Raw genomic sequence first — 27,511 nt, forward strand, 5'->3', positions numbered from 1 at the left:
TGGAGAGATAGGATACCTCAGATTCAGTAGTTGAATTCAAGTCATGGACATGCGTATGTTCAGTAGACGTCGATTTCTTCTTTAAATATACCATGGATCATTTGAATTTGTTGTCTCTTCTTTGCTAGTCAGTTCTGAATGTTTTTGTGTGGGACCTCAATGTCTCAGTGACTTGATTGGTTGTAGATCTGAAAGTGAGCCTAGGACTAGGGCTTTAAGTATTATAATGAGGACTTTATCATAATTTTCTATACTGAATTTCTCCACCTGAAGATTAAAAACAGAAAAGTATGTTTCAGACTCATTAAATGCTACCATAATAGAAACAAACTTTTTTTAGTTTGAGGGTGATAACGTTTATAACCTTTCTGTGTGGATGAGTAATCAATACATTTACACTTTATGGCTCTAGGGTCTAGCTTTCCTTGATTTTATATTATGAACATGAACAAAGATTCTTTGAATAAGATTATTGGTAGACTTAAAACATAGGAAAATTTGCTTAGAAGCTCTATTGGACTCTTAATACCCCAAGACACCAGTCAGTAGCTGATTTATTAGATATGTAGCAGTAAGAATAACTTCTCCTGAATAGGTTTTAAGCACATGTTTTTGGAATACCAAAGCTCAAGATGTATATAGTAAATGGCTGTTCTTCCTTTCTGCTATCAGATTTTGTTGAGGGAGTATTCACACATGATGAATCATGATTGGCCATTACTTGGCTAAACTATATGGCTCGATTCTGGAATCAGAATTGAGTATATGGGCAGAGCAAAATGGCTGCCGTTCAATTGGACAGGCAGGCTTTCGGAAGGGTTTCACAACTTTGGATCACATATTCACCCTCCGGGCCCTTATTGAGGAGGGCAGAGCCCACAATAAGAGGATTTATTGCTGCTTTGTGGATTTTCGAAAAGCCTTTGACACTGTGCCACGTGCTCGGCTTATGCAGCGGCTAGAGGCCATTGGTGTTTCTATAGATATGCAATGGGGAATCTATGCACTCTATGAATCTGTTTCAGGAAAAGTTCGGTCTCCTAAGGGCTTGTCAGAGGCGGTGGCTAGCACAATTGGCGTGAAGCAAGGATGCCCACTATCCCCCACACTCTTCGGTCTCTATATAGATGAGGTATCACAGTACATAGAGAGATTTGGTGGTTCCGGAGCACACCTAGCAGGTATAGCTATACAGATATTACTATATGCTGATGATATTGTGCTGATTTCTGACTCTCCGGAGGGACTACAAAGACATCTAAATGCCTTAAAACTATTTTGTACGGACAAAGGTTTGTCAATCAACATGAATAAAACTAAAGTGATGGTGTTTAACACCACCCAAGCATGGGTAACAAGATCAGAACCAAAATTCTTCTTGGGAGAGGAAAAGGTGGAATACACACGCTCCTACACATACCTAGGAGTAACATTTACAGGACCTAGGTTCTCCTTATAGGAGACTGCTTGTGCCCGACTTTCTCGTGGATATGCAGCCCTTGGTGCTCTCGAAAGACAATGTGCACATTTGCAGTTCCAAGAGCCACGGACTAAGCTATGGTTATTTGATACACTTGTCACACCAACTCTTCTCTATGGAGTAGAGACATGGGGACCGAGTCTTAACAAGGCAAATCATTGGAAAGATTTAGAGAGACCTTTTGTGTCAATGATTGCTCGCATGATAAGGAGCAAAGCATCGGTGCCCCACGATATAATCCGGGCAGAGATGGGAGCAGCACCTATAATAACCGAGGCATTGTTCCGATCAGTGACATTTATCCAACGTCTTTGGGAGTTCCCTAAACGAAAGTACCCAAGGTTGGCACTTATGTCATCAAGACAACTGGCTGAAAATGGAGACACTCATTGTTGGTATGCTGAAATGCAGCAATGGTTCGAGTCGCATGGCATGAGTATAAATGCACTACCCCCGTTCCAATATAGCTTGGATTGTCCCCATCTCAATATGACCAAAGTGGAAAAGAATAGAGTGATCTGAACTGATATTATTAACTTAGAAAATAAGATAACATGGATCAGCCCCAAAATACCACTTGGTACAAAGATGGCCCACTATAAGACACACTTCTTACATACATCGGAGGATGGATTTGTCATAAGGCCACCTTATATGGACATACATCTATCCTATGCGCTGCGTAGTGTGATAGGGCAGCTGCGAACCTCATCACATCAGCTACAGATTGAGGTGGGCAGATATACACAACTACCTCTAGAAGAGAGAATTTGCCAATTGTGTCATCAGGGAGTGGAATCTGAAGAACACTATGTTTGTCATTGTAGTGTCTTTTGTGAAATCAGAGGGAGATACCATTGCCTCTTTAAACAAGGCTTTGGCCCACTACGCAAGGTAATGGAATATGAGGACCAAAAATGCCTAGGATTTTTCTTGCTCGAGCTCAAGAGACATCGGGAAAAGTTGTTGAAGAATACAGTCACACAAGCTCATCCACAAAGAACAATCACAACTTTCTTTAGCTCCATCACTCCTAATGCTAGAAGTCAACCCCAGGATACAAAAATGGGATCCAGACCAGGATATAAGACGTTAATATATCTTTCTTTCTTTCTTTCTTTGGAAATATTGGCTCAATATACGATTAAAATAATCTCGTGCACTATCTGACCTAAACCTCTTAATTCCAACATGGCTCAAATCGGATTTGTTTTTTAGCAAAAATACCCATGTTACTCAAGTACAATCATCAATAAAAAAACTGAACGAATGTCCACGATTTTTTTTAGGAATGGTTGATGAACCCCATACATCACCATGAACTAAATGAAAGGGAACTGTGCTTCTACTATTGCTAATAGGAAGATTCGTCGTCTGTTTTGCAAAGTCACAAATTTCACAAATAAAACCGTCAACGTCGTAGTGAAACATGACCAAGTTGATAGTGCTACCAGAAATTTTCTCTATGATCAATGATTCTTCTGCGAAGAATAGATGTGTTTTTTCATGTTTATGTCAAGACATCTCAACTTAATAAAGCCTGTCCTGTTCTTTAGCATGTGCAATCGTCTTCACTGATTCCATGTGCTAAATATATATTGTGTGTCATAAAAGATAAAATGACACACATATCATGTGCAAGCTTTTGTAAAGACATTAGATTAGTGGACGGCTTTGTGGCATGAAGAATATTTCCAAGAATAAGTGATTAAAATAATTAGATGTCCCATACCCCAGAAACTGTAGGTAATGAACCGTCTGATATAGCAACTTTTCGAATTCTAGGACGTGGGGCTTTATGTTGTAAAAGGTGATTGATCCATCACTCTTGAATCTCCGAGCATTTCTGTTATCTGAGACATTAAATCAAATGCAAATGAGAAACTCATCTGAATGTATTAATGCGGTTATGCATGTAGCTTCCTTTTGTCTTTACCATGGTTGGTTCGTTGGTTTTGTTGTGACTTTTATTCATTTTGTTCTGTGGTTGTCTTTTTTATTGACTGGTTTTCTGCTTATTTCCCCAATCTGAACTGGATGTTAGTAGCTTTCCATGAAGATTCCAATATTTTTCTCAAGTTTTTGCAGTAGGTGCAAAATATGTTGTTGTATTCACGATTTTGCATATTATTCCTCCCATATTTGGATATCATCGGTGACACATTCATTAATTTGTTTGTGTATTCTTTCGAGGGTGTGCTTCAACTCCTGATTTTCTTACTCTAGGCTTATCCACTGATATGGAGTTGACTTTGCAGGTATTGGCAGTGACTACTCTAGGAGGTGAAGATATGGGTCAAAGGCTGGACAATCTGACAGAAATAGAGACAAAACGGTTCTACCTTCAGGTATTTTATTAAAGTTATTAAGGAGTATTGAGACATAATTTGTGTATTAGAATGCCAAGTTCTGGCATTGGTATTTCTTCTTGTCATGTTTAGTTTTTTTTGCAGAACAAATTGGTTTCGTGAACAAATTACGATTCCAGCACAAATTGGCTTCGTGATGCCAATTTGTTCCATGTAATCAATCAGATGTATGAGAAGCCAATTTGTCATTGATAAAGATAGATTAAACCCAAATATACCTTAAGGAGAAGTTGTTAAATAGAGGCATACATGTGAATTTGTATACACTGTCTCAAAGATCACTGTTTCACAATTCCAAACCAACATCTCAGTTGAATGAATGTGGCGTGGATAAAGTATGATTACAGTTTTAGACACATCTTTTTAGTGAAAGTTCGCACAGACATATACCTCAAGATTTGTAGATGTGAGACTTACCTTCGTAGTTCTGGGGATTGGCCCACATGAATTATTAAAACATTGTTTTTGACTTATTTCAAGTGTTTATTTATACCTACAAAATTAACTTATTTATTGATTTTATTTGAGCTGTTCCAATTTAATAGTAATAAATTTGTCTGATTTATAGCTTTATTAAAATGCAGTATACTTTTCCCCCATCCTCTGTTGGTGAGCCTGGACGTGTAGGAGCACCCAATCGCAGAGAGATTGGCCATGGAGTTCTTGCAGAAAGAGCTCTTGAGCATGCCCTGCCCTCTGAGAAAGAATTTCCTTACACAATCCGACTAGAAAGTACTGTAACTGAAAGCAATGGTTCTTCAAGGTTCATCCTTTTTGCAATTTCTTTTGGATTGTTTGCAATTTTTTTCTTTTTGATATTTTGTAACATGTTGTGTGCACTTGATCTGCAGTATGGCATCAGTATGTGGAGGCTGCTTGGCAATGCTTGATGCGGGAGTTCCCCTCAAACACAACATTGCTGGTGTTGCAATGGGTTTGATCTTGAATTCCAATGAACTTGGTGGAGATGGAGAGCCAGTTATACTGAGTGATATTATTGGAGCAGAGGATGCCTTGGGAGACATGGACTTCAAGGTTCTCCAATATCTTAACCAACAAGAGTATTATTTGTTTAAATTCACATGTCAGATGTAATGACTTGGTCTGCTGCACTTTGAGAATTGTCATTAATAAGACTCTGAAAAGCCACAATGAAATGATTGAAAGTGTCCTTAGTGTTGCTAGTTCTTAAATTAGGTACGGGAAACTTACAGTTTATGTTTTCCATATTAGATTGCTGGAAGTGAGAACGGCATCACAGCTTTCCAGATGGATATAAAGGTTTGGTTATAACTTACAGTAAGCAACCACATAATTATTTTTTTGGAACCTAAGTCATATTGAAATTACAGGTCGAAGGAATCAGTCTAAATATTCTGGAGAAGGCTCTCCTACAAGCGAAAGAAGGAAGGCACTATATTCTTGGTAGAATTTATCTTTTTAATCCGTGAATCATAGTTTCATACTCAAGAAGCATGCATACACCTTTGATGATGTCCATGGATCACAAATAACCTAGTGCTGTCTACTTTCGTAATTTTGTTTTGTATATAATATATGGAACACTATTTACAAAAGAGGGAGATATAGAGAGGGAGAGGTTTTTACAGGGGAAATGGCTAAATGTGAACCACCACCATCCAGGAAACTCTCCAAATATGCCCCATTAATAGAGAGCTTAAAGGTTTGTGCTCCCATCAAAATACATTTTGGATTTTTAAAAACTTTTCAGAATTAATAGGTGAAGACTTTCAGATAGACCCTGATAAAATCAATGGTGTCATTGGGAGCGGAGGTAAAACAGTACGATCTATTATTGAATATTCTGGGGTTGATTCTATTGATTTGGAAGATGACGGATCGGTAAGTGATTGCATAGTGGCTGAACACTCCCTTATTGTTTTCGTTGTCTGAACCTTATAGTATTACTTTGGACAGATCCGAATCATTGCAAGGTCTTATGAGAGTTTGCAATCTGCGAAATCTAGAATCCTCGGGATGACGACGGATCCTATAATTGGAACAATATATAGGTACTCTTTATTTATGCTCAGCATTCTGGCTGGTTGAATCAATACATCTAACTACTGATTTATTGGTTGACAGGGGTTGTGTTGTGAAGTCAATTGTCACGTTTGGTTGTTTTATAGAAATAGCTCCAGGACGAGAGGTTTAATGAATATTTCCTTTCTTTAGATGATATGATTTTAGTGATATAAGCGAATATCACTTCATTGCTGATTATGTTTTACAATAGTTTGTCTTTGTTGCTGTAAAAATGTACAGGGACTTTGCCACATAAGTGAAATTACCACTGAGAGGCTGGAGAAGGTTGAAGATGTAAGTGTAATTCCAGTGCATTGTTTCTGAATTCTCAAAAGTTCGTGCAACGGGGTATTGATAGAAACTTTCCTTACGCACAGTTATGGAATGTCGGAGATCGGGTTGATGTGAAGCTGATAGAGGTTTTGAATTAATCCTACCACCTTACTAATTGTTACTCACTTTGAGAAAATGGAATGTAGCAGTAATGCATTCTTACATGGCCTTTCTGCAGGTCAATTCAAAAGGACAATTAAGATTGAGTCATCGGGCACTATTGGAGGAACAAAATGAGGAAAAGACTTCTGGGATTACAGAGGCAAATCAACAAGCAAAAGATAAAGAAGCAAAGAAGTACGAAGGTCAAAGGGATGGAAAAAAACAAGAGAGAAAAAAGGATGAGAAGAAGGAAGCAAGGAGGCAAAGTACTACAAGATCAGATATCTATATAGTGTCAAAGGATAGTTCATAACTCCAGAAAACTTTGCATCACTTTGTTGAGGATTAGGTAAGAGAATCTCCTCCTAAACACTTTTTCTTTTTCTTGGATCTTGGTTCACACAAGCTATGAATCACAGTTTACATGCATCATTTTAAACAATACTGAAAGAAGAATGAAATATGTAGAAAGGTTCTAATTTATTCCATTTTTAACCTCTAGAATAGCACCAGTCCCTTAAAAAATATGCAGAAATGCATCAATTAGAAAACGTAAAACTAAACTACAACTTTTTTTCATGAATACAATGTTCCTAGAGAGCTCTCCATACAACATGTTCTGTCTAGCTCAAAACATGCTGATATCCTGCAATCTGAATTGTGAGGATTGTGTGCCAGTGACTATGGCACACCAGTTTTGCATGTATACACTGCTGAGCAAATATTCTGTGTTATCCTTGAGAAAGTCCAGAAAATACCGTGTTTTTTATTAGGTAACTGGATAAAGGAGTATTTTTTGGCTCATGGAAGTGATGGAGGGTTCTGGATTTGTTTTTGGAAAGAATCCAGTGGTTGCGATTCATTTGTTTAGGAGCAGATGTGGAATATAAGCAGCGATCATTCTTGAAGTGAAACAGAGAACAAGGATGTATATTATCAAAATTCATTTGATTTGATTTCAACATTTTTGGAGGCATTGGGGAACGGTTGGTGTTGACGTGGTCTTTTTGAAACAAATGAAGCTTGGCAATTTATTCTGTGCCTGCTTTTGAGACTGAAACATGAAAGAAGAGATATTGCAAAAAGGCTTGTGCTGATGAATTACATTGTTGAACTTGGATTTAGTATGAGGAAGGAAAATAATTCATGTTCCTATTGTAATTTTTTTGTCCTCCATATCCCTGAGATGCTTGTACAACTTTCCCTCTATTTGATCAGGTCTACGATCAGTTCTTCTAAGAGAAGAAAACATTCAATCTTGTATTTATTGTCTTTTCATGCAATAATATCGCAAGAGATATTTGCCTACAGTTTTCTTTAGACACGATTGTATATTTGTGATACTGACTTGTATGATTTTTGGACAAAACATTATGCGTGCTGATGGATGTCAACCAATCTGAAACATTTTTTAGACTGCTCACTCTTTTGACTTCTATCTGCTCATGTTGAACATTACTGTTTATCTAGCATGAAATACCAAAATGGAGCTCCATCTGCTTTGATTACGGTACGATTATCTAATCTTCTTGTACAATGTTGATTAAAACTCCATAATGTTGTAATACATCATTCCAAACTCAAATTGGCTTCCATACACCCCTCATCTAGGAATCCATGGTATGGCTATCAAATCAGTTATGTGCACAATCATGTGCTGCGGAAGAAGTTTCAACTACGCAATGGAAGGTAGCTCGAGTGAGCATTACTGTTTATCTAGCATGAATTACCAGAATGGAGCTCCATCTGCTTTGATTAAGGTACTGTTATCTAATCTTCCTGAACAATGTTGATTCAAACTCCATAATGTTGTAATACATCATTCCAAATTCAAATTGCCTTCCGATACACACCATCTAGGTCTCCAAGGTATGGCTATCAAATCAGTCATATGCACATTCATCTGCCTGAAGAAGTTTTAACCACAGTGGAAGGTTGCTCGAGCCATGCAAAATGATGTCAAACTAACATTTTTCATAGATCAAAGCTAACACTATGATAATGGAAAACATTTGAAGTTGCGTCTCTGCAATAAACTCGTGTATGCTTTTGACATTCCCTTGCAACATCTTTTTGCATGCTTTGTGGGCCAGATACCAATACTCCAATGTTCTTACATTGCTGCTCTTTGTTCAAGACATTAAATATGTCTACATAAGGAAAGACATTATTTCCAATACTTTCAATGAAAACCGAATATAGGATTGCATGTTCACAACATTTGTTTTTGAGATATATCCTTGTATTCCTTGATTGATGTGTAGTTAAAGTATCTAGAATTGCAAGCATAATATTGAATTAAATTACCCTTACCATTCCAATGAGGCCGAGAACACAATTATTGTCGAGTTCCTTTTCATCGGTGGTCAACGTATAGATCAAGGTTCTCCTTGTCAGAGAAACTACAAAGCTTTAAATAATTTGATTTAGTGCCCAAGGATGTTCCATAGAACCACCAAAGCACAATAATTGCACCACCAAATACATTCTCCTTGTCAAAGAAACTACAAAGTTTTATATAATTTGATTTAGGGCCTAGGATGTCCCCATAAAACCACCAAAGCACAATAATTGCACCTCCAAATACGCTCCCCTTGTCAGAGAAACTACAAAGCTTTAAATAATTTGATTTAGTTCCCAAGGATGGAATACACCCAACCACAACACATATCCGGCCAATATTGGATAGTCGACCCACTTTGGGTCCAACTATACAAGCAAACCAATAAGGCCAATGACATCGTTCGACAAGTGCTCGAACGCGATTTTGTATTCATACCCATAGTGCATGAAGGGCATTGAGTCCTTTGGGTAAAGATGCAGCATGCTCCTCATCCTAAATGGGCACGACGTGTTTTGGGTCTCTGGACTTGTAATCTTGTTTTTTGTCATCCTCTATATGGCTTGTACATGTTATTGTACCCCTTGGTATTGTAATTGGGTTACTTGTAATAGCCACACTTGTATCTCAGAGATGTAATATTGGTCCATTTGATCGAACTACGTGCAATGATTCAGTTTCAACATTTATAAAACGGCCACCTCCATTAGACGATTATATGATGCCGACACAAAAGTAATTAATTGTACTAGAGCTACCATAATCACATGAATTGAATCAGACGATTATAATTGCTCTGATTATCATATTATTGCTCTCGTTTACACATTGTTCTTGTTAACACTTTGCTCTCATTTCGAACTTGTGATCATGGATGATTCATGTGGGTTAGCAGATGAAAAACAATTTCTATTTGAGTCAAAATTTAAATTGGAGAATTCTATTAACATTAGGCACAAGTGTAAGTAAATATGATAAAACTACAATGCCTATAGAAGTGATAGAGGTAGAAGCTAGTACGTTAGATGATATTGTAGCAGAGATTAAAATAAAGTATCATACATTCTTGCGGAGAGGAGTTGAAAAGGAAAGCATGTGACTAGATATGATTGTCATCGCGTAGGTGTGCCTCTACGAGTGGTCGGATGCTCTCACTTCTACAAGGGTTCAAAGCGTTCTGGATGTAGTTTTCATTTGAATGTAAGAGTGAATGAAGAGGATAAACATGGGATCGTGAGCATTTATGTATACGGATGTCATTCAGGTAATGTCCCAGGAACAAGACCTGACGTGTACCACTTGTCGGTCCATCCTAATGTAATAGAATGTTTTAAAGTTGACCTTTTTTATGTTCATTGTGCAAGGCATGTTGCACGGATGAGCATGTGAAAAGAAGCATATCACAAGTCCAAGGTTACTCCATTAGAACTTGTCACTTTTAGATTCTTTAAGTAACAAAGGAGGTACATAACATGGCCAATACATTAAAAATAGGAAGTGCATTGTGGTCTTTGATTATGCAAGATGCCTATGCACTTCGAGATCTAGGCAAAGTGGCACATATCCAACCATACTTGCCTGGACGAAAAGGATCTCTAGCTCAACAACCATTTATCCTGATACTTCAAGATAAATGGATGTAGGAAATGTGTGAGCGATTGTCGCAAAACAACTCTTGGGAAATCAAATCCACATTTAAAACTAATAAGTTCAGGCTCCCAATTATATGCAGTCATTGCGCCAAATGCCATGGGAATAGGTATCCCACTATGGTATATGATTTGTAGTTCTGATAAGGGCTCAAATCATGAGCAAGTGGCATTAGAAACTTGCTTGAAAGACATATTTGCTAGAATGCCTAGGCTAAGGCCAAATGTGATAGTCATTGATAAATCTTGGACATCATATAATGCCATATCTAATGTAACTGCTCAAGACCATGAATCTTGGATTGTCACAAATGGTGAAAGCTCACAAACATGTTCTCATCTTTTATTGTGTCAGTTTCATGCTAAAAAATCATGGGTTGACAGCTTGTTGCCCAAAGTGAGTGTTGTCGAACGAAACCCCCTCTATCAAAGTATGTGCCAACTCATGCATTGCATTAGCGAATAATCCTTCAAAGCTAAGTGTGAGGAGGTAAGGTAAGAATACTCAGAAAAACCTAGAGTTTGGCAATATATTGAAGGTGGATGGTGTGGACAAACTTGTGTTTAGAGGAGTCTATGGCCCAAGTTTGGTAGACTATTCAATTATGGACAAGTTGACACTACCAATCTTGTGGAGAGACATTGGCAATTTCTCAAGTACACTGCCTTGAGAGGAAGAATAAACCGGTCTATTACTGATCTTGTGCATGTCTTAATTGGGGATAGTGTCTCTAGCACTTGCATCGGCGGGACCGTGGTAGAATGGTACATGCAACGACAAGAGATATGTGAGATTGGTACATTCCAACCCCGTGCAAATTGCAAGATGAGAGGATACTAGAAAAATATGTGAATGATAACAACTCAATGCATATTGTGGACGAGGCCCGATATTGGTTTCTAATATTGAGCATGACCACTCCCACATGTATGGTATAATGTCTCACTCCAATGTTCATTTTGTGATTGCCAAGTCTTTGCAAGTTTATGGGTGCATTGGCAACAACCAATATAGCATCAGGAGGTTTAATAAGTCGGAAGCAACAAATTGGTGCGAAAAGAGGAGCCATGCCCAACATTTCCCAAGAACTTATTGGCATCTCCCCAAACACGACCAAAACACACATCGACAGACTATAGGCAAGTGCTTGTCGTGCTAAGAGGCGGCTACCAATATGTGACACTAAGAAGGTTCGATGTTTGCATTGTGATAGGTTGACATTGACTTCAAGACACTCCAATGCAAATTGCTGCAAAAATTGTGGGTGTATTTTGCCATCCTTTGAACAAGAGCCTTAATCTCATAATTTCTTATTACATGATATCATGTCATTTTTATATGTAAAATTGTGCAATTATGTAATTTTGAAAAAGTTTTTGATATTTTTGAGTAATCTTAGCATGTTCTCTTCAGAAATTTCAGTCAGGTACTCGGGTTAGGTTTAGGTGTTACATAATAGCTTGTTAGAGCCGGGTTAGACATGACAGATTCAATTGTCAAATCCGAGTTAGATGTGACAGAGGCTCGTTAGACCCGGGTCGGGTTTTAGGCACACGCTTTTTGTGGATAGAGATTGAACAGTGCAGATCACCCATGCCATTCAAAACGTGTCATGCACCGTCTGTGTCCACGATTTCCTCAACTAGCCTAATTATTATTTGGTTGCAAATAGAAACGAGCAATGGGATGGGATTCATGGATGATATCAAATGGTACACTATGAACGTTATGAAGGGGCCTCATCCATTGTCAAGCAAATCCAAGGTTGTACCACCTAAATTCATATCTTACAGAGCATGCTACATAATATCACAACTAGTTTTTTTTCTAAATCAATAAACACTATTTCGTAATCCCAAATCGAGAAAAGTAGTAGGCATGGTATTGGTAACAATATATGGTATGGTATGGCGAGATCAATGGCTCTCCTTCCATTACATTGCTAACACGTTTCCATATATACATGATAATATATCTATATATATAGTATATACACACACAAAACTTATTTCTTTTCTTATTTCTGGTCTTAAAAGATCCTTTTTGTCTAAATTTTGCTTTTAGTTTTCTATTTCCTCTCAAATTGTCATCATGGTCAGATGCGTATGGGTGAACTACTGATTCAAGACGGATTTGAGCGTCTCATGTTTATCCTGAACCTTAGTTCATCTAGTATTGTAAATGCATTTTCATTCCCGAAATAGAGTTGTCAAACATTAAGACAACCATAAAGCAACGTCACACATTGGCACACCCTATATCAACTACAAATGTCAATGTCACAAAAGGGGGTAGAAAATATGTAGGATATATTCTCCTTTGTAAACATTCCAAAGAGATGTGTAATAAAATGACATTAAGCAAAATGTGAATCCACCCCCATGCAAGAGTGGGAGTGGGAAATTTTGTCAATTTCATAATGCTAAGAAACAAGGACACATTTATCCCAAACACACAAGGGAGAAGACAATAGTAACCATATGCATGCAAGTATAAATCCACCGATTAGCCCTTGCTCATAGGCACTCATATGTAGTCACTTCACTTGGTAACACGTTCACCTCACTAACACCCTTAACCCTTGTGTAGCAATCACCATATGACAAACCACAAGTCACTATTGCAAGAGCAAAGAGAGGAATGCATATTATATGGATCTCTTTGATTCATCATGCTCCTCTAAGATAAATAATGAATTGTATGTACAATATTACAATGCTAGCTCCAACCATCAACATAATGACAATTAAATGAGTTTCCATAACCAAGATATGTGACTGCAATTTACACACATTTTCCTTCATGGAGAGAATTAAATGCGTAAATGGCAATAGCCATGATCAGTGAGAACATATTACCTAAAAATACAATACAACGGTCAATAATCTTAATAGATATCTACACAACTGTAACCTTCACAATCTACCCCATGTATGTAGATGTCACTAGTAGAACAGGCACATATCCCAACTATTATGCTCATTTTCATGTGCTGATGTTCACCCCAATTGACTCTACATGAACCATAATAGCACAATGATTACATGAGCATACATTGATTAACAATGAAAGCCAACTTTCCCACCAACCTCAACAGAAAAAAATACAAATGAGGAAAACTTTGACATAAGAATATACATATTCCAAAAATGATGCATAACGCAAAACCATAAAATAATGGCTAAAGTTGGCTTGATAAAAAAAGCAGACTTGAAGATGCAGCCATATAGCAAAGGAAAATAAAAGAAACAGATAGTTCCAGACCTACACTAGCACCAATTTATCACATGCGCTGCATCCATCTGGTCATTCTCTCTCTAAATTTGTATCAGCTGGTTTCACATGAATTTTTATATTAATGTTTCTCCTCAGCATGTATAGGTAGTACACATGAGAGATAACACATGAGGTTACACGAGGTTTCATGTATTTCGCCCACACTTTTATGAAGCAAAATTCGAGAAACAATTTGCTACAAAATTATATGGGTGGATTTATGCTTGCATGCATATGGTTACTATTGTTCTTGTCAAAAAGTTCAAAATCAAGAAGGGAAACTGGAAACTCTTAAATCAATCTGGCGTCATGCCTCCTTGATTTAGCTCCGTAAATCTCAAGCTAACTCGCATGGAGTGCTTCAAGAATTTCTCAGCACAATGCCGCACACAAGATTCCTCTTGCTTATCTAATGTCTTCCTTCGGAAATTATCAATGCAATGACCAAAGCATCTTTCCACCAATGAATTGTACATCCTCAGGCTGCAAACAGGAAAGATTGTTTGTTTTATAAAAAGGAATATATGGCCTATCATTAATAAGGTGCACTAATCAATGATATCTTATACATTCAGGAGAACAAATACGCTGGGAAATACAGACTTGCGATTATACACACACACATATAAAAATGATTAAGATATTCTAGTTGAATTAAGAACGATTTTAGCACCAAAAATTCCAGGCATTGATTGGAACAACACCATATGCTATCATGATTTCCCAGTCATTTTGACTTGAGCATTCCTTTAAGCAGCATCCCTAATTTTAGCAAATGTTTACTATCCTTGAAACCATAACCAATGCCTATGCGCTGTATGTATGCCAAATGTCATCATAAAGTCAAGTTAAGAATTCAATCCTCAAATGAAAACAATCAAATTGACACCATCATAAGGCTAAGCTAAATATCAAATCCCGAAAGTAAAGGAATCCAATTCAAGTGGCAAAAACAAATGCAAACTCAAAGTGAAAAGGCCTTCATATATTATGGTTACTAGCATCGTAAGCCCAAAGTTAAGAATTCGGTCTCTGCAAAACTAGGGTGTTTCCAGACTTTTTCACATAATGCAATCCTATAGTGGAAAATATAAACCAATCAAACCAGCAAACAAAAGTATGTCAACTGTGATTTAACCCAAAGTTGATGAAGATGTGATAACAAGCATACGCTCTTCATCGGTAGATAGTGAAGAATTTTTTTGACTTTCCTGACATTGTCTCCACGATGATGCATGAAATGCTACTTAGTACATATTTTCCTAGATAATAGGAGTTGTTCAACTTAAGAAAGAAAGAAAAAGCTTCAATACTAGAAATTTGAAGTTACCATGGATTTGTATTAAGTGAAATACCCTTTTTATTGGGTATATAATAGAATACCCATCATTTTCGGAATTTACGAGAATTCCCCACCATAGCATCTGACTTGATAACAAGTGTGTGCTCTTATTGTCTTTATATTGGAGAAGATATCTGACTTTCGTACACTTTCTCAACCATGATGAAAGAAATGCAACTTACTGAGTACAGTTTTTTCTGGATAATAGAAACTAGTACAGACTAAACTTAGGTGAGAAGAGGAAAAAAATTCTTCAGTGCCAGAAATTTGAAGCCAATATAGATTTGTAACAAAAAAATACCCCATTTCTTGGTTACATAACAGAGTACCCCTCAATTTCCAGAATTTAAAAGAATGCCTCTCCAAAGCACATGCGTATTCTGGATATGAAAGAGGGTTACTATGTTAAACATCCAAACATTATAGATACAGAATTTTGAACCGAAAGAGAAAGCTAGCATAGATTCTGAATCAAACAGGAAGACAAGGATGAGAGAGAAAGAGGGAGGGAACACGAAGAATACCTGTCTCGGACTTGCATCTGATCGATCATAGAAGCCATTCGCACACCATCTTCTTCTGTCAAGTTGCCGAGCTCTGGAGCCTCCATAGCTTCAGTCTGAGTCTGTGTATGAAAGGGTGGATGGGTGTGTGTATGTATGAATGCTCTATGACCTACGGTCAAAACGCCTCCCTCAAGTTGTGACTAATGAAGGAAATACGTCTATACATATATAAACACAGAATCACGATATTATGAAACAATGTATCCTCTCTCAAATAGATATAGAGGATGAGTACCACTTTACCTTCAAGTATCCAAATTACGCCGAGATAAGGGCAAAATACCAAGACATACTACTATGCCCCTCTCCAAACTATTAGATACCCGAGATATAAAGTAACTAGGTAGATATATATCTTAGACCTAAAACAACATAGAGAGAATAAGCTACGAAATGTTAACCATAACTATTCTAATATTCATCAACATGTAATCGATGAAACTTTTTAGGAACATGAGGGAGACGATGAATGTGGACACACCTACACCACTCGGCCTCACCCTTGCTGAAGCAGAAAAACCAAACGCCCTCGAATATCGGGCTTCAAAGCAACTCGTTGTGGTGTAGAAGTAATTAAGAAGATAAGGGAATGTGAGCTACACCGTCTAGAAGCTATGGTTGGAGTAACTTTTACATTGGGACCACAGGCCACACCCACATTGAAACCCTTTGACCTCCCGCTTCTTTTCAAGAGACTTGGATGGAAATGAAACTAGGCCTAATACAAAGTCATTTCCTTTATAGAATATGTTACACCATAACACATTTTGTACAATACGATAACTCTTTTAGCTTAAGTTCTATTTTATTTTATTATTTACTTTCGATGAATGGGTAAATACCCCTTTTTGTTGTAAACTAAATGTCTCAAGGCCCAATATTGGTCTTAGAAGACATTAATCTCTCTCTCTCTCTCTCTCTTTATCGTTTTACCCTAGTGACAAGTTTTTATACTACAAGCAGTATGTCTTGCGTTCGAAACCCAATTTTCTCACCTCTCTATAACTACAAAATTCTTAGTTCACTAGATGCTACCTCTCTCTCTCTCTCTCTTCCAAAACGGTTTCCATGTGCTTCCTCTCCTTGCTCCTCCATGCTCTGAAGGGAAATGATAGAACATCAATTACGTACAATGTACTTTTACCGTTTGTGAAAGACTATGTATGATGTATCAAACAGGCCCAGCCTTTGGGGAAGGATTGAAACTTGGGCTCTCTCTAATCAATGGATTTCTATCACGGTATTGTAGCATGTACCACTAGACCAAACTATCAAAGAGAGACAAAGAGACCACAAGAATGTAGCTCATGGAGGCCAATATTCCTATCGCCAATGCCATCTAGTAAAATAGTGCATTAATTAGATTTGAAGTCAACCAGAAACAAAACATGAATGATGGAACGAGTTTTATGATTATGAATGTAGGATAAGACCAATTGCTTGGGTAGAATCCATGGTGCTTTCATATTTTGCCAAACTCCTTACAGAATGTGCTCTATCCACCGAGGCTCTCTCTTGTCAAATTTAATCAAGGATTGTGTACTTCGTCAAATCCATTGCGCACATTGCAGGTTTAATTAGATTCATAAATCGCATAGTTTGATCCTCTTGATCTGGAAGTTGGAATATAATCATTCATGTTAAGATCGAATTGTGAGGATCATGTGCCAGTGAATATGGCTAACCAGGTTCGCATGCATACACTGCTGAGCAAAGATTTGTGTATTTCTTGTGCAACTCCAGAAAATACTATGTTTTTTAATTAGGTAAAAGGATAAAGGAGTATTTAGTGGCTCATGGAGTGATGAAGGGTTCTGCATTTGTTCTTGGAAAGAATCCATCGGTTGCGATTCATTTGTTTAGGAGTGGACGTGGAATATCAGCAGCCATCATTTTTGAAGTGAAACAGAGAACAAGGATACATGTATATCATCAAAATTCATTTGATTTGATTCCAACATTTTTGGAGGCCTTTGGGGAATGGTTGGTGTTGATGTGGTCTTTTTGATACAAGTGACGCTTGGCAATTTGTTCTGTGCCTGCTTTTGAGACTATGACATGAAAGAAGAGATGCTGCAAAAAGGCTTGTGCTGATTAATTAGGTTGTTAAACTAACATTCGGATTTAGTATGAGGAAGGAAAAGAATTCATGTTCCGATTGTTTAATTTTTTTGTCCTCCAGTGTGCATATCCCAGATATGCTTGTACAACTTTCCCTCTATTTGACCAGGTCTACTATCAGTCCTTGCAAGTGAAGAAAACATTCAATCTTGTATTGTTGTCTTTTCATGCAATAATATCATGAGATATTTGCCTACAATTTTCTTTAGACGAAGTTGATTACAATACTGCTATCTAATCTTCTTGCACAATGAAAAAGAAGCAACATGGTTTGTTTGTCGGATCTCTCAGGTACACGATGGTCGCAACCCAATACAACATAGCCAATGAAGTTGCCATTGTTAGTAGGGTTATGTAGAACTTGGACAATGGACCACACACAAACAGGAGCACTGCCAAACACATTTGCTAGCATCTCCTTGGCAAAAACAAGCTTGCTCTTACATTTGGACATTTGGACTTGGCCAAGTCATCAGAGTCTTATCTCACAAGCTCCACCAATTCTAACTACGTTGGGTGTGTCGATAGTCAGAAATGAACGTTCAACTATATTTTTCAATAATGAGGAGGAGCGATTTCTTGGACACCCAAACGCCAAGAATGCATTGTGATGTCTTCAACCGAAGCTTAATACATCGTTGCGTCTATATTGTGCAAAGAAGCAACCTAGTGTGGACGACTTGCTCTAGCACTTGGACAAGCAAACTTGGATTTGGACGAGAATCAAACATTGGCAATACCAATCAATCTCCATTTAGCATGGGATAACCTAGCTTAGACACTCTAGTATCTACCCGACGGGGAGCCCAACATAGTTTGACAATCACCCTACATCACATTGAAGGCATCAATAACAATCGACAACGGTTCGGTTTGAACCGAACCGAACCGCAAACCCGCGGCCTAACGGTTCGGTTAGGTTTTAACAGCCAGAAACCGTGGTTTAAACAGTTTAACGGTTTTTTATTATTTATTTTTTTTAAAAATTAAAAAATTATTTTTAAACAATCTTTTCATTTTTAGACCTTATTCTCACATCTAAGGAACATCTTAAAAAATTTTAAAAAATGAAATATTATAAATTTTTAAAAATTAAAATTTTGACCAATGTTGAAAACCGAAACCAAACCACAAAACCACGGTTTAATGGTTTAACGGTTTTGTGGTTCAGTTTGGTTCGGTTCGGTTAAGGTTTCAAAAAAATTAAACGGTTTGGACCCTCTCAAACTGAACCGCAGCGAACCAAACCGAACCGTTGCCAATTGTTAGGTGTCAACATTTTTTGATGGGAGGGAGGATGTGGAAATAAGTAAGACGACCCTGATCCATAGCCCAACACCCAAAGTCATATATATAACGTGTGAAAAGAGAGCCGAAGTGTTTCTGTTCTCTCTCTCTCTCTCTCTCTCTCTCTCTCTCTATCGAAGGCTCAGTCAGAAGACATATTTCCAGAATGTTCTACATGCTTCCACAGTTTTCTAGAAACATCCGGAGCCTTCCTCCTCTGCCACCTCCTCCTCGCGCACAGAAACACACGCATATAAATTAAAACAATCTGCGCAGTTTCAAGCCATCTAGATAGAATTCTCAGAAGTCTGTCTGCAGTACACATTCCTCTCTCATTTAACTGTCTGCGCATTCCCACACTCACAAACTTGTTGTATCTGTTTCGCATAGATCTTTCTTGATTCTTGATTCCATCAATTTCCAAGTGCCAAATGGCTGTTTCCCTCTTCGGACGTGGCAATCGTAGAGCTTCAGATGATCCCCTTGATTCCTTCTTCTCCGATTCCCTCTTCTTCCCCTCTTTCCCAACCTCCTCTTCCTGGGCCATCTCTTCTTTCCCTGATCATCCTGGCTTCGCACGTGATGTTGCAGCTGTAGCCAACACGCAGGTGGATTGGAAGGAGACCGCCGATGCCCACATCTTCAAGGCTAACTTACCTGGTAATTTATTCCTTCCTGGATGCTAGATTTGGAAGTTTTTAATTTTAAGGCAGTTTGCTATTCTTCAGACTTCTGTCTTCTATTTTGTCTGAGGCGGTTCCTAACCCTGCTGTTGTTTGTTGCTGCCACAATAACCATAATTTAGGGCTGAGCAAGCAGGAAGTGAAGGTGCAAGTGGAGGATGGGCGTGTTTTGCAAATCAGTGGAGAGCGTAAGAAAGAAGAGACAAAGTCTTCAGATAGATGGCACCGGGTCGAGCGCTCCCAGGGGAGCTTCCTCCGACGCTTCAAGCTCCCTGAGAACACTAAGTTGGAAGAGGTGCAGGCAGCCATGGAGAACGGTGTGCTCACTGTTACTGTTCCCAAGGCTGCACCACCTGAACCGAAATCTACTGTCCGTTCTATAGATATATCTGGTTTAAGTTGATATAGAAAGCCACCAGCGTTTGTAGATCATGTGGTTGCTCAGAAGCAAGTTCAGTCACTAGTGACAGTAATGCTTATTTTGCAATATGGTCAAATGCATTCTGAATGTCTTATTTTGCAATATGGTCAAATGCATTCTGAATGTCTTATTTTGCAACAAGGTCAAACGCATTCTGAGTGAATGTAAGTATACATCTAAACAGGATCAGTCTGTAATGGTGGCACTGCCTATTATGTAACAGGATCAAATGCATTTTGGAAATGTAAAAGTCAGATTTTTGTCTTAATCTTGTCTAGTGTATCATGGAATTTATCTTAATCTTGTCTGGTGTGCAATATTGATTGGTATCATGTAGTTGCTCAGAAACAAGTTCTATGACTAGTCGCAATAGCTCTTGTTTTTCAACAGGATCTAATATAAATCTAAAGAGGATCAGCCGATAATGGATTATGTAAATGGAGTAAATGCATAATTGCATCTATAAAAAAGTCTTGTCTAGTGCATCATGAGATTCATATTAATCTCGCCTGGTGTCAAACATGGATTGAAAATATTTTTCGAATTTTTAAATCCTCCATTGGTCTCTCTAAATTGTCTTGGAATTGGTGAATATGAAAGCAAAACAATGATATTCCTCCTCAAAATGAATCTTACCGCACATCTCTTTATTGTGCTTTAGTCTTTGTACTTTTCTCACTGTCACTCCTTGCTTCCTACCCGCTGATAAATATGAAGGTTGTGTGCATGTCAATTAATCAGATTTTGAAGCTGAAGAAACTGGAAGTTCTCTTGGCTGATTGTTTAAATCAGTAGATGGATATCGATGTGGCATGGTATACATGTTAAACAAGGTGGACAGAATGTTTTGAAGCTCAAGATACAGGAAATTGTCTTTGCTCAGCAGCTTACTGAGAGAATCAGCTCCTTACGTGTGAACTGCTTGAGATGTGAAGATATATTCTTCTGCTCAAGATAGTTGAATTCTTTCACTCTTCCCATGATGTGTGATCTGCATATGCAGTATGCAATGGCTGTTGATTCTCTGGTTGGAAGCGATGATCCAACCACGGTTATTGTATCATTCATGTGAGGATGGATGAGGAGGTTCAGATTGACATCTATTAGTGTTGGTGAATATCTGGGGATCCTTGTTGCTGCTGTAGAAATGTTTCTACTGCATGAAAGAGTTGAATTTTTGGTTCCGAACCATTCAAGTTGAGGTCACCATTGCCAGGCAAAAGAGTTTATCATTGAAGTTGAGTGAGGGTGCCATAACCATGCCAAGAGTCGAAACGACTGGGTAAGATCTGCAAAGTTGAGGTTACCATTACCATTCTCAGACCTGCATTCGCAAGTTGAGATTACCAGTTTCAAGCTTCCCATCATCACAACCTTCTTCCCAGACGAAAAAGAACGCAAATTGTGATATAAAGCTTCTTTCAAAGTTGCAGTATTGGTCTATAGTTTTTATCTTCTAAAAGAATTGCCATGGTATAGAGACATTGCCATACAGGGAATCAGTTACAACTAAATGCGCCAATGCCAAGAGCTGTTTTCCTATGCCCAAACTCTTCCTAATTATATGTACCATAACTGTCTAGCCACTCTTTACACGTTATGAATTGGCATGTCAAAAGCAACAACCTTATATCTAACAGAATTGGCCATGGAGGACATTATTGTCCAGAAGAATCCAAAGAACGTAGGTTGGTTGCTTTGCTTAGCCAATAGCTATTGATGATGATCAATGATCTCCAAAACCATGGGCTACGAACAAATTATTATTTGAAACATGCATGGGATCATATACATATATATATGTCAGTCTCCCAAGTTTCCAAATGTTGGGCGGCCTTTGCTCCAATGGATGTGGCCAAAACAAAATATATCATGTTTACTTTCATGAATGCAAGTACATGCCTGCCTATCTAGGCATTATAGTGGCATCATTCCGATCTTGACATTCTTGCATTCAGAAGACCATATCTGGATGTGGATTGAGAGTGATCACTTATATGTACTCTTAAGGCTAGTTTTTCATGTCACCCATCAAGTTAATACCATGTCTAAATGTATATTGGGAGTGACTCTGAGGTTGGCTTTTCACATCATCCACTAAGTTATATATGTACTTGGTCACACTAGAGTATGAAACCATGTTGCATCAAACTTCTTGCACAATGTTGATTCAAACTCCATAATGTTGTAATACATCATTCCAAACTGAAATTGCCTTCCCATACACGCTTTCATCCGGGTCCCCAAGGTATGGCGATCAAATCAATTATGTGCACATTCATCTGCTGCCGAAGAAGTTTTAGCCGCACAATGGAAGGTAGCTCGAGTCAAGCAAAATGATGTGAAACAAATATTTTTCATAGATCAAAGCTAACACTATGATAGTGGAAAACATTTGAAGTTGTGTCTCTGCCATAAACTCGTGTATGCTTTTGACACTCCCTTGCAACCTCTTTTTGCATGCTTTGTGGACCAGATACCAATACTCCAATGTTCTTCCCTTGGTGTTCTTTGTTCAAGCCATTAAATATGTCTACAAAAGGAAAGACAAAGTATTTCGAATACTTTCAATGAAAACCTAATGTAGGATTGCAGGTTCACAATATTTGTTCTTTGAGATATATCCTTGTATTCCTTGATTGATGTGTAGTTAAAGTATCTAGTATTGGAAGCATAATATTGAAATAAATTATCTTTACCATTCCAATGTGGCCGAGAACACAGTTGTTGTCGAGTTCCTTTCCATGGGTGGTCAACGTATAGATCAAGGTTCTCCTTGTCAGAGAAACTACAAAGCTTTAAATAATTTGATTTAGTGCCCAAGGATGTCCCATAGAACCACCAAATCAGAATAATTGCACCTCCAAATACAGTTGTCCCAAATATCATGCTTGTTATAACTATGTGAGCACGATGATAGTTGGCGAAGAGAGAATGGGCACCTTTTATAAGAACAACGTTTGTTGTGCCCCAAAATGCATAAAACCCTAGTACGGATGCAAACGTCATCGATGCTACCCAAGCAGAACTCCCTGTCGCACCAATATGGAAGGGTCCTTGTGTCTTTCTATGTACAATTGATGATGAATACAAATCTAGGTTCGGTGACACTATCTCCTGTTCTCTTTCCAATATTTCTGGCATGAAATTGATTGTTCTCCTCTTAGGTGTGTCATCGTTGTAGATGAAGTCTAGTGAAGATGTAGAAGTTACATATGTGAAGATGTGTAAAGCCAATTCACCATTTGATGTGGTATGCTCGTTATGTTCTCTCAAGATATTCAAAATGCAAAGCTCTTCCTGTTTTCTAACACAATAATAGAGTTTGATACAAGTTGGTAAATCGCTTTCTTGTTTCCTATGTATGATATCTTGGATGATGGCAAGAAGGGGGGTGATGCCAATACCACCACCAATTAGGATAAGTGTTTCATACCTATGAGACAAAATACATAAGTTGTGAGTGTTTTTGAGTTTAGAACAACGTGATTTAGAAAGAACAAGGAAACTATTTATGTAAACAACATTATATTTTGTGAACTCTTCTATGCGTCTAGAGACTACCTAAGAAAGAAGTTTGATTCATCTCCATATGGACCCTCCATCCCTGCCTTGAAAGAGAAAGGACAATGATGAGAAGAAGCTACAGTTTGTTTACCATCTTGGCACAACATTTGAGAAGATTCTAGAAGGTGGTCCCTTAAGCTTCTTGTCCATTTGCCAAGAGGTTTAATGACAAATGATAGGTCTTGCCTATCATCCAACGGTGTTGATGCCATACTAAAAAAATGCCATTCCAAACTCATTAGCCTTGAGAGGCTTGGGAACCGTAGGTACCAACTGCTAAGTGCATGATATTCCAACCCTGTAAGCATCAGTCGAGTTACCACAAATGTTTGATTTATATCTATAAATCATTATTCGCATGTATGACATGAATTCTTGAAGTCCTCCGCAATACGACACATTATATGGGTAATATTAACTCTTTTGATTTCTAGCTTAAAAGTAAATGATATATTCCTCAAATCATCAAAACATCAAGACTTAAAATACTCCCGTTTTAACAATGTATGCTTGGCAAGGTTACACCTCCTAATTACATTAACTTATTACTGTATTTTCTTTTCGGTAGAAAGTTGGCATGTTTTAATTAGTCCTATCAAAATTAATTGGCTAATTACTTTCCTTAAACCCAGAGTAGTTTTACAAATTTCCTCAAATACCCTTCCCTTTGTATTTCGAGATTCCCAAAACACTCACTCCCTCTTCAGGAAATTCTCGACTCTCTTTCTCTCATTACAACTGTTCACTGTCTCAAAGAGAAGTTGTAGTGGAAACTAACTACATATAGCTACATACGTATATAGTTATATATATAAATATACACACATACACACACAGAGTTGTGAAGGCAGAGAGTTTTATATATCATGAAAAGGTGGGGCTCCTAAGCAGCCCTTAGTCCTTGGAATAATGTAGGGCCATCGAATTCATAATTTGACTCCCACACACATGCTACAAGCCTCACAACCAAGTTAAGAAGAAATCCAGAGAGCACATGGCAAGCAAGTGAGGCTATACCTGATTGGAGACCGGGATGTCATTAGTTTAATGCACCTATGTGCTATGTGGTTTAGGAGAAGAAAATTATGAGAGAGACAGAGGGATATAATATAACTAGAGATAGGCCAGGGAATTAAGTTTGAGGGTAAATAAAGCCCAGATAGAGATAGTGAATTTGATTAATCACGGTGAGATTATTGACAATTGAGACTATCATCTTCTTACCGAGGCATATAGAATAGATAATTTTCGATGATTTTGCTGAACCTGCTTACCTTGTTGAGTAGCAAGTCGAACTTGGAAGGCTCCAGAATTGTAGAACTTGACGGAGAGAACATCGATATTAGAGCGATGAGATTGGATATGTCTAAGGAAGCGATCGACGAAGAAGAGAAGGCAGGGCATTGCGATGAAGTGCACAGTCCATATCACATGGTATAGCCAGAAGAGCAAAAAGGCTATGTAGAGATGGTGTACGCCAAAGAAGAGTTCGTACCATTTCCTCCTTACACATGGCATGGATGTTAGCCCGATCACTAGACCTATTACCAAGGCTACTAGCCCTGCCACAATTGAGCAGGACTCCCCCTCTGTTTCCCATCCTATTATCTGGCAAGATTCACACATCCACTCTTTTAGAATCTGGAATCTCTATGTTCTTCCCTTACTAGGATTTGTGAATGCTGTATGGCTATGCATTGCAAACAGAAAATGAATCCTGTATGCATTAGAAATAGAAGTAAATGCAGAGTATTACATGCTCTAATCTCCTCAACAACATAATATTAGAACCATAAACTTCTATGCGGATGTGCATGCACATAGAGCATTGCACATGCTCTAAGTATCTCCTCAACAAACATGAATTAGAGCTTTTAAAACTTTAGATTTGGATGAAGAATCACTCGTAATGGAGAAACTTGTATAGATTACTAACCTTTTGGGTTCGGTGAGTGGCAACATAGTAAATGATATAACCGGTGCTGTGGAGAGTGAGCATGAAGAGAGTGAGTATAGACAACCATCTATGGTACTTCACAGCCTGCTCGAATGGTACGTTCATCAATCGTAAAAATGGAGAGCCTCTTGACACAGGGATCCACAATAAAGAGAATGGAATCATCGATGCTCTACCCATATAGTATGATGCTCGAGCAATTCGAACTAGTTGCCTATTATTCACCCACAAAACTCTCGTTATGGTTTTTTTTTGTTTTTTTTTCTCCAAAAATATAGTTTTTTTTTTATATTTATAAGCAACAACTCTGAAATGTGCCCCGAGCTCTTCATAATCTCGACAAATTCCCCTAAGTTTTCTTTATGGACGATCAAAATTCTAATTCTAATTCTAATTATGTCTGCCAAATGATTCAAAGTTTTGGTTACTCCACGAAACACCGGGCAAACCATCACAAGAACGAAAAGTAAAGGGGGATGAATGGACCATATTATGGCTCCTTCAGCGTTGAGTTGGTTAAGGGGCACCACGTGGAGAAATAGTGAAAATGTTAGGGGCATTGGAGAAATAAAGAAAACCCCGGAGCAATATTTCATAGTTGCTTGGCCTTGTTGTTTTTTATACATACATACAGTAGGATGCAAGAAATATCATATATGATTTGTCTTACTTACCCTTTCGAATCATGTTGGGGTTTTGATTGTTGCAAGTAGGACCACATTAAAGTAGCAAAGCTAAATGTGACTAGCAATAGGACGCCCAAAATGCCAAGAACTTCGGCACTTGTCAATACTCCTAGAGGGCTGCTTGTAATGCATGGATATGTGGAGATGTTTGGCTTCACTTTAACACTTGATGTTCTTATAGGCCTACATATGAAATTACATTATGTGTTTCTCATTAGAAGACATCCATAAACACTTCCATACCAATGTATCTTCTTACACATGATTTGGTTTGTTCTTTGAGCATAATACATACATTATAGAAATGGAAGCTTAAAAATGAACAACATACTTGGTTTTAATCTTTCGTAGCTCGATGATTGCAAAGGCAAAGATGGCCATGATTACAAGTGGAAGTGATTGATAGAGGAAAGCTGACCCTGTGCATTATGAACTCATATTAGTTATATTCATGGGGATATGTACACAACTTACACACATCATCAGAATATAGTGATACTAACGATGATTGCATGCAAGCACATGTGTCATTATTTACTCTAGATGAAGCTTGGGGAGCATGAAATACCATAGTATCCATCAGTTCGGAAGAATGTAGAGCCAAGATGAGTGCCAAAGAGCTTGTCGAGGAGATACGTGGAGTCATTATTAGGGTTGGTGGAAGTAATCCATAACAAAAGCCACACTAGGGAGGATAGAGAGATGGATGCGACAGAGACGTAATGAGCTATATTGATGGAAATGATCATGAGAGAAGAGAGTTTTCGCAGCTTAATTGACATTAGAATCTATGTTGGTCTCGGTGTTTTACTCTAAACAGACAGAACCCATTGTGTTTGAAAGTAGGAAGGTGAAAGCAAAGCCTAATATAATAGCTATTCTATCTAACTTAAGGCTGAGGGTAGTGTACTATAGATCTTGTTCGCTGTATATATCTAAAGCACCATTACCTGATGATAAAAGGAAAGAAGAAATAGGAGGGAGGAAGGGAGTGCGTATATGCTTGAAAAGATGATGACATAGTGGAGAAAAAGTGTTGCCACAGTCTCTATTCATATGTCGTCATCACATTCTTCCCCAAAAAGTTATTTCTCTCTTGAAAACGTTTCATTTTGGTTCCACTGGTAATATTTCGCTTCCCATGTGCAATAATAAAATCTCTACAAACAATCACTTTAATAATGGACATTTATCTACTGCAAAGAAATGTATTCTCAAAAAAAAGGCAAATGAACAGTATCCATTATTAATGGATAACATCATGAATTTGCAAATTATAGTATA

The 27,511-nt window shown here is 37.9% G+C and overlaps 4 protein-coding genes and 1 long non-coding RNA gene across 7 annotated transcripts in view; 3 read left to right on the top strand and 2 right to left on the bottom strand.

Annotated features, from left to right (window-relative positions):
* Positions 1 to 17,620, top strand: part of RIF10 (polyribonucleotide nucleotidyltransferase) — a 31,781-nt gene extending 14,161 nt beyond the window's left edge. The window contains exons 14-26 of the mRNA XM_087327601.1: positions 3,739 to 3,828; positions 4,434 to 4,612; positions 4,701 to 4,884; positions 5,083 to 5,130; positions 5,202 to 5,274; positions 5,460 to 5,533; positions 5,605 to 5,712; positions 5,788 to 5,882; positions 5,956 to 6,019; positions 6,136 to 6,189; positions 6,273 to 6,314; positions 6,407 to 6,679; positions 17,272 to 17,620. Coding sequence (XP_087183727.1) covers positions 3,739 to 3,828; positions 4,434 to 4,612; positions 4,701 to 4,884; positions 5,083 to 5,130; positions 5,202 to 5,274; positions 5,460 to 5,533; positions 5,605 to 5,712; positions 5,788 to 5,882; positions 5,956 to 6,019; positions 6,136 to 6,189; positions 6,273 to 6,314; positions 6,407 to 6,643 — 1,248 coding nt within the window. The 3' untranslated portion in view covers positions 6,644 to 6,679; positions 17,272 to 17,620. The remainder of the gene's footprint in view (positions 1 to 3,738; positions 3,829 to 4,433; positions 4,613 to 4,700; positions 4,885 to 5,082; positions 5,131 to 5,201; positions 5,275 to 5,459; positions 5,534 to 5,604; positions 5,713 to 5,787; positions 5,883 to 5,955; positions 6,020 to 6,135; positions 6,190 to 6,272; positions 6,315 to 6,406; positions 6,680 to 17,271) is intronic.
* On the bottom strand, positions 7,724 to 27,166 carry LOC147858480 (ferric reduction oxidase 6-like). 3 transcript variants are annotated; one of them, XM_087328029.1, is made up of 10 exons: positions 26,796 to 27,166; positions 26,559 to 26,646; positions 26,216 to 26,410; positions 25,521 to 25,755; positions 24,859 to 25,192; positions 23,582 to 23,882; positions 22,717 to 23,453; positions 22,266 to 22,550; positions 8,149 to 8,199; positions 7,724 to 7,879 (listed from the first exon to the last, which is right to left on the bottom strand). In XM_087328029.1, the coding sequence occupies exons 1-8, from the start codon at positions 27,007 to 27,009 to the stop codon at positions 22,375 to 22,377; spliced, it is 2,280 nt and encodes a 759-aa protein (XP_087184155.1). In that variant the 5' UTR covers positions 27,010 to 27,166; the 3' UTR covers positions 7,724 to 7,879; positions 8,149 to 8,199; positions 22,266 to 22,374. The 3 variants fall into 3 exon arrangements, with proteins under 3 accessions (XP_087184155.1, XP_087184153.1, XP_087184154.1); XM_087328027.1 differs by lacking the exon at positions 8,149 to 8,199 and having other exon boundaries at positions 22,212 to 22,550; XM_087328028.1 differs by lacking the exons at positions 7,724 to 7,879; positions 8,149 to 8,199 and adding an exon at positions 8,016 to 8,129 and having other exon boundaries at positions 22,212 to 22,550.
* On the bottom strand, positions 13,621 to 15,611 carry LOC147858481 (mitochondrial import inner membrane translocase subunit Tim9-like). The gene is made up of 2 exons (XM_087326638.1): positions 15,464 to 15,611; positions 13,621 to 14,080 (listed from the first exon to the last, which is right to left on the bottom strand). Exons 1-2 carry the CDS (start codon positions 15,547 to 15,549, stop codon positions 13,894 to 13,896), a joined length of 273 nt encoding a protein of 90 aa, XP_087182764.1. The 5' UTR covers positions 15,550 to 15,611; the 3' UTR covers positions 13,621 to 13,893.
* LOC147858482 (uncharacterized) lies at positions 14,735 to 15,564 on the top strand. The gene is made up of 2 exons (XR_015530415.1): positions 14,735 to 14,779; positions 15,436 to 15,564. It is a non-coding gene; the product is annotated as an uncharacterized LOC147858482 (long non-coding RNA).
* On the top strand, positions 19,256 to 20,285 carry LOC147858483 (18.1 kDa class I heat shock protein-like). Its single transcript, XM_087327865.1, has 3 exons — positions 19,256 to 19,573; positions 19,719 to 20,087; positions 20,160 to 20,285. Exons 1-2 carry the CDS (start codon positions 19,345 to 19,347, stop codon positions 19,997 to 19,999), a joined length of 510 nt encoding a protein of 169 aa, XP_087183991.1. The 5' UTR covers positions 19,256 to 19,344; the 3' UTR covers positions 20,000 to 20,087; positions 20,160 to 20,285.
* Positions 27,167 to 27,511: the final 345 nt, after the last annotated feature.

This window comes from Azolla caroliniana, unplaced genomic scaffold (assembly GCF_043228905.1).
Source record: "Azolla caroliniana isolate FFs.n. ecotype wild unplaced genomic scaffold, voAzoCaro1.0.p SCAF_11, whole genome shotgun sequence".
In the NCBI taxonomy this organism is placed as follows: domain Eukaryota; kingdom Viridiplantae; phylum Streptophyta; class Polypodiopsida; order Salviniales; family Salviniaceae; genus Azolla; species Azolla caroliniana.

Excerpts from the sequence above, each read along its gene's own strand:
- LOC147858481 (XM_087326638.1), bottom strand. The coding sequence starts at position 15,549 with ATGGAGGCTCCAGAGCTCGGCAACTTGACAGAAGAAGATGGTGTGCGA. Across the intron at positions 14,081-15,463 it reads CAGATGCAAGTCCGAGACAG|CCTGAGGATGTACAATTCAT; the intron begins GTATTCTTCGTG and ends TCCTGTTTGCAG.
- LOC147858483 (XM_087327865.1), top strand. The coding sequence starts at position 19,345 with ATGGCTGTTTCCCTCTTCGGACGTGGCAATCGTAGAGCTTCAGATGAT. Across the intron at positions 19,574-19,718 it reads CTTCAAGGCTAACTTACCTG|GGCTGAGCAAGCAGGAAGTG; the intron begins GTAATTTATTCC and ends ACCATAATTTAG.
- LOC147858480 (XM_087328029.1), bottom strand. The coding sequence starts at position 27,009 with ATGTCAATTAAGCTGCGAAAACTCTCTTCTCTCATGATCATTTCCATC. Across the intron at positions 25,756-26,215 it reads CCCCAACATGATTCGAAAGG|GCAACTAGTTCGAATTGCTC; the intron begins GTAAGTAAGACA and ends GGTGAATAATAG. Across the intron at positions 25,193-25,520 it reads CCACTCACCGAACCCAAAAG|ATAATAGGATGGGAAACAGA; the intron begins GTTAGTAATCTA and ends GAATCTTGCCAG.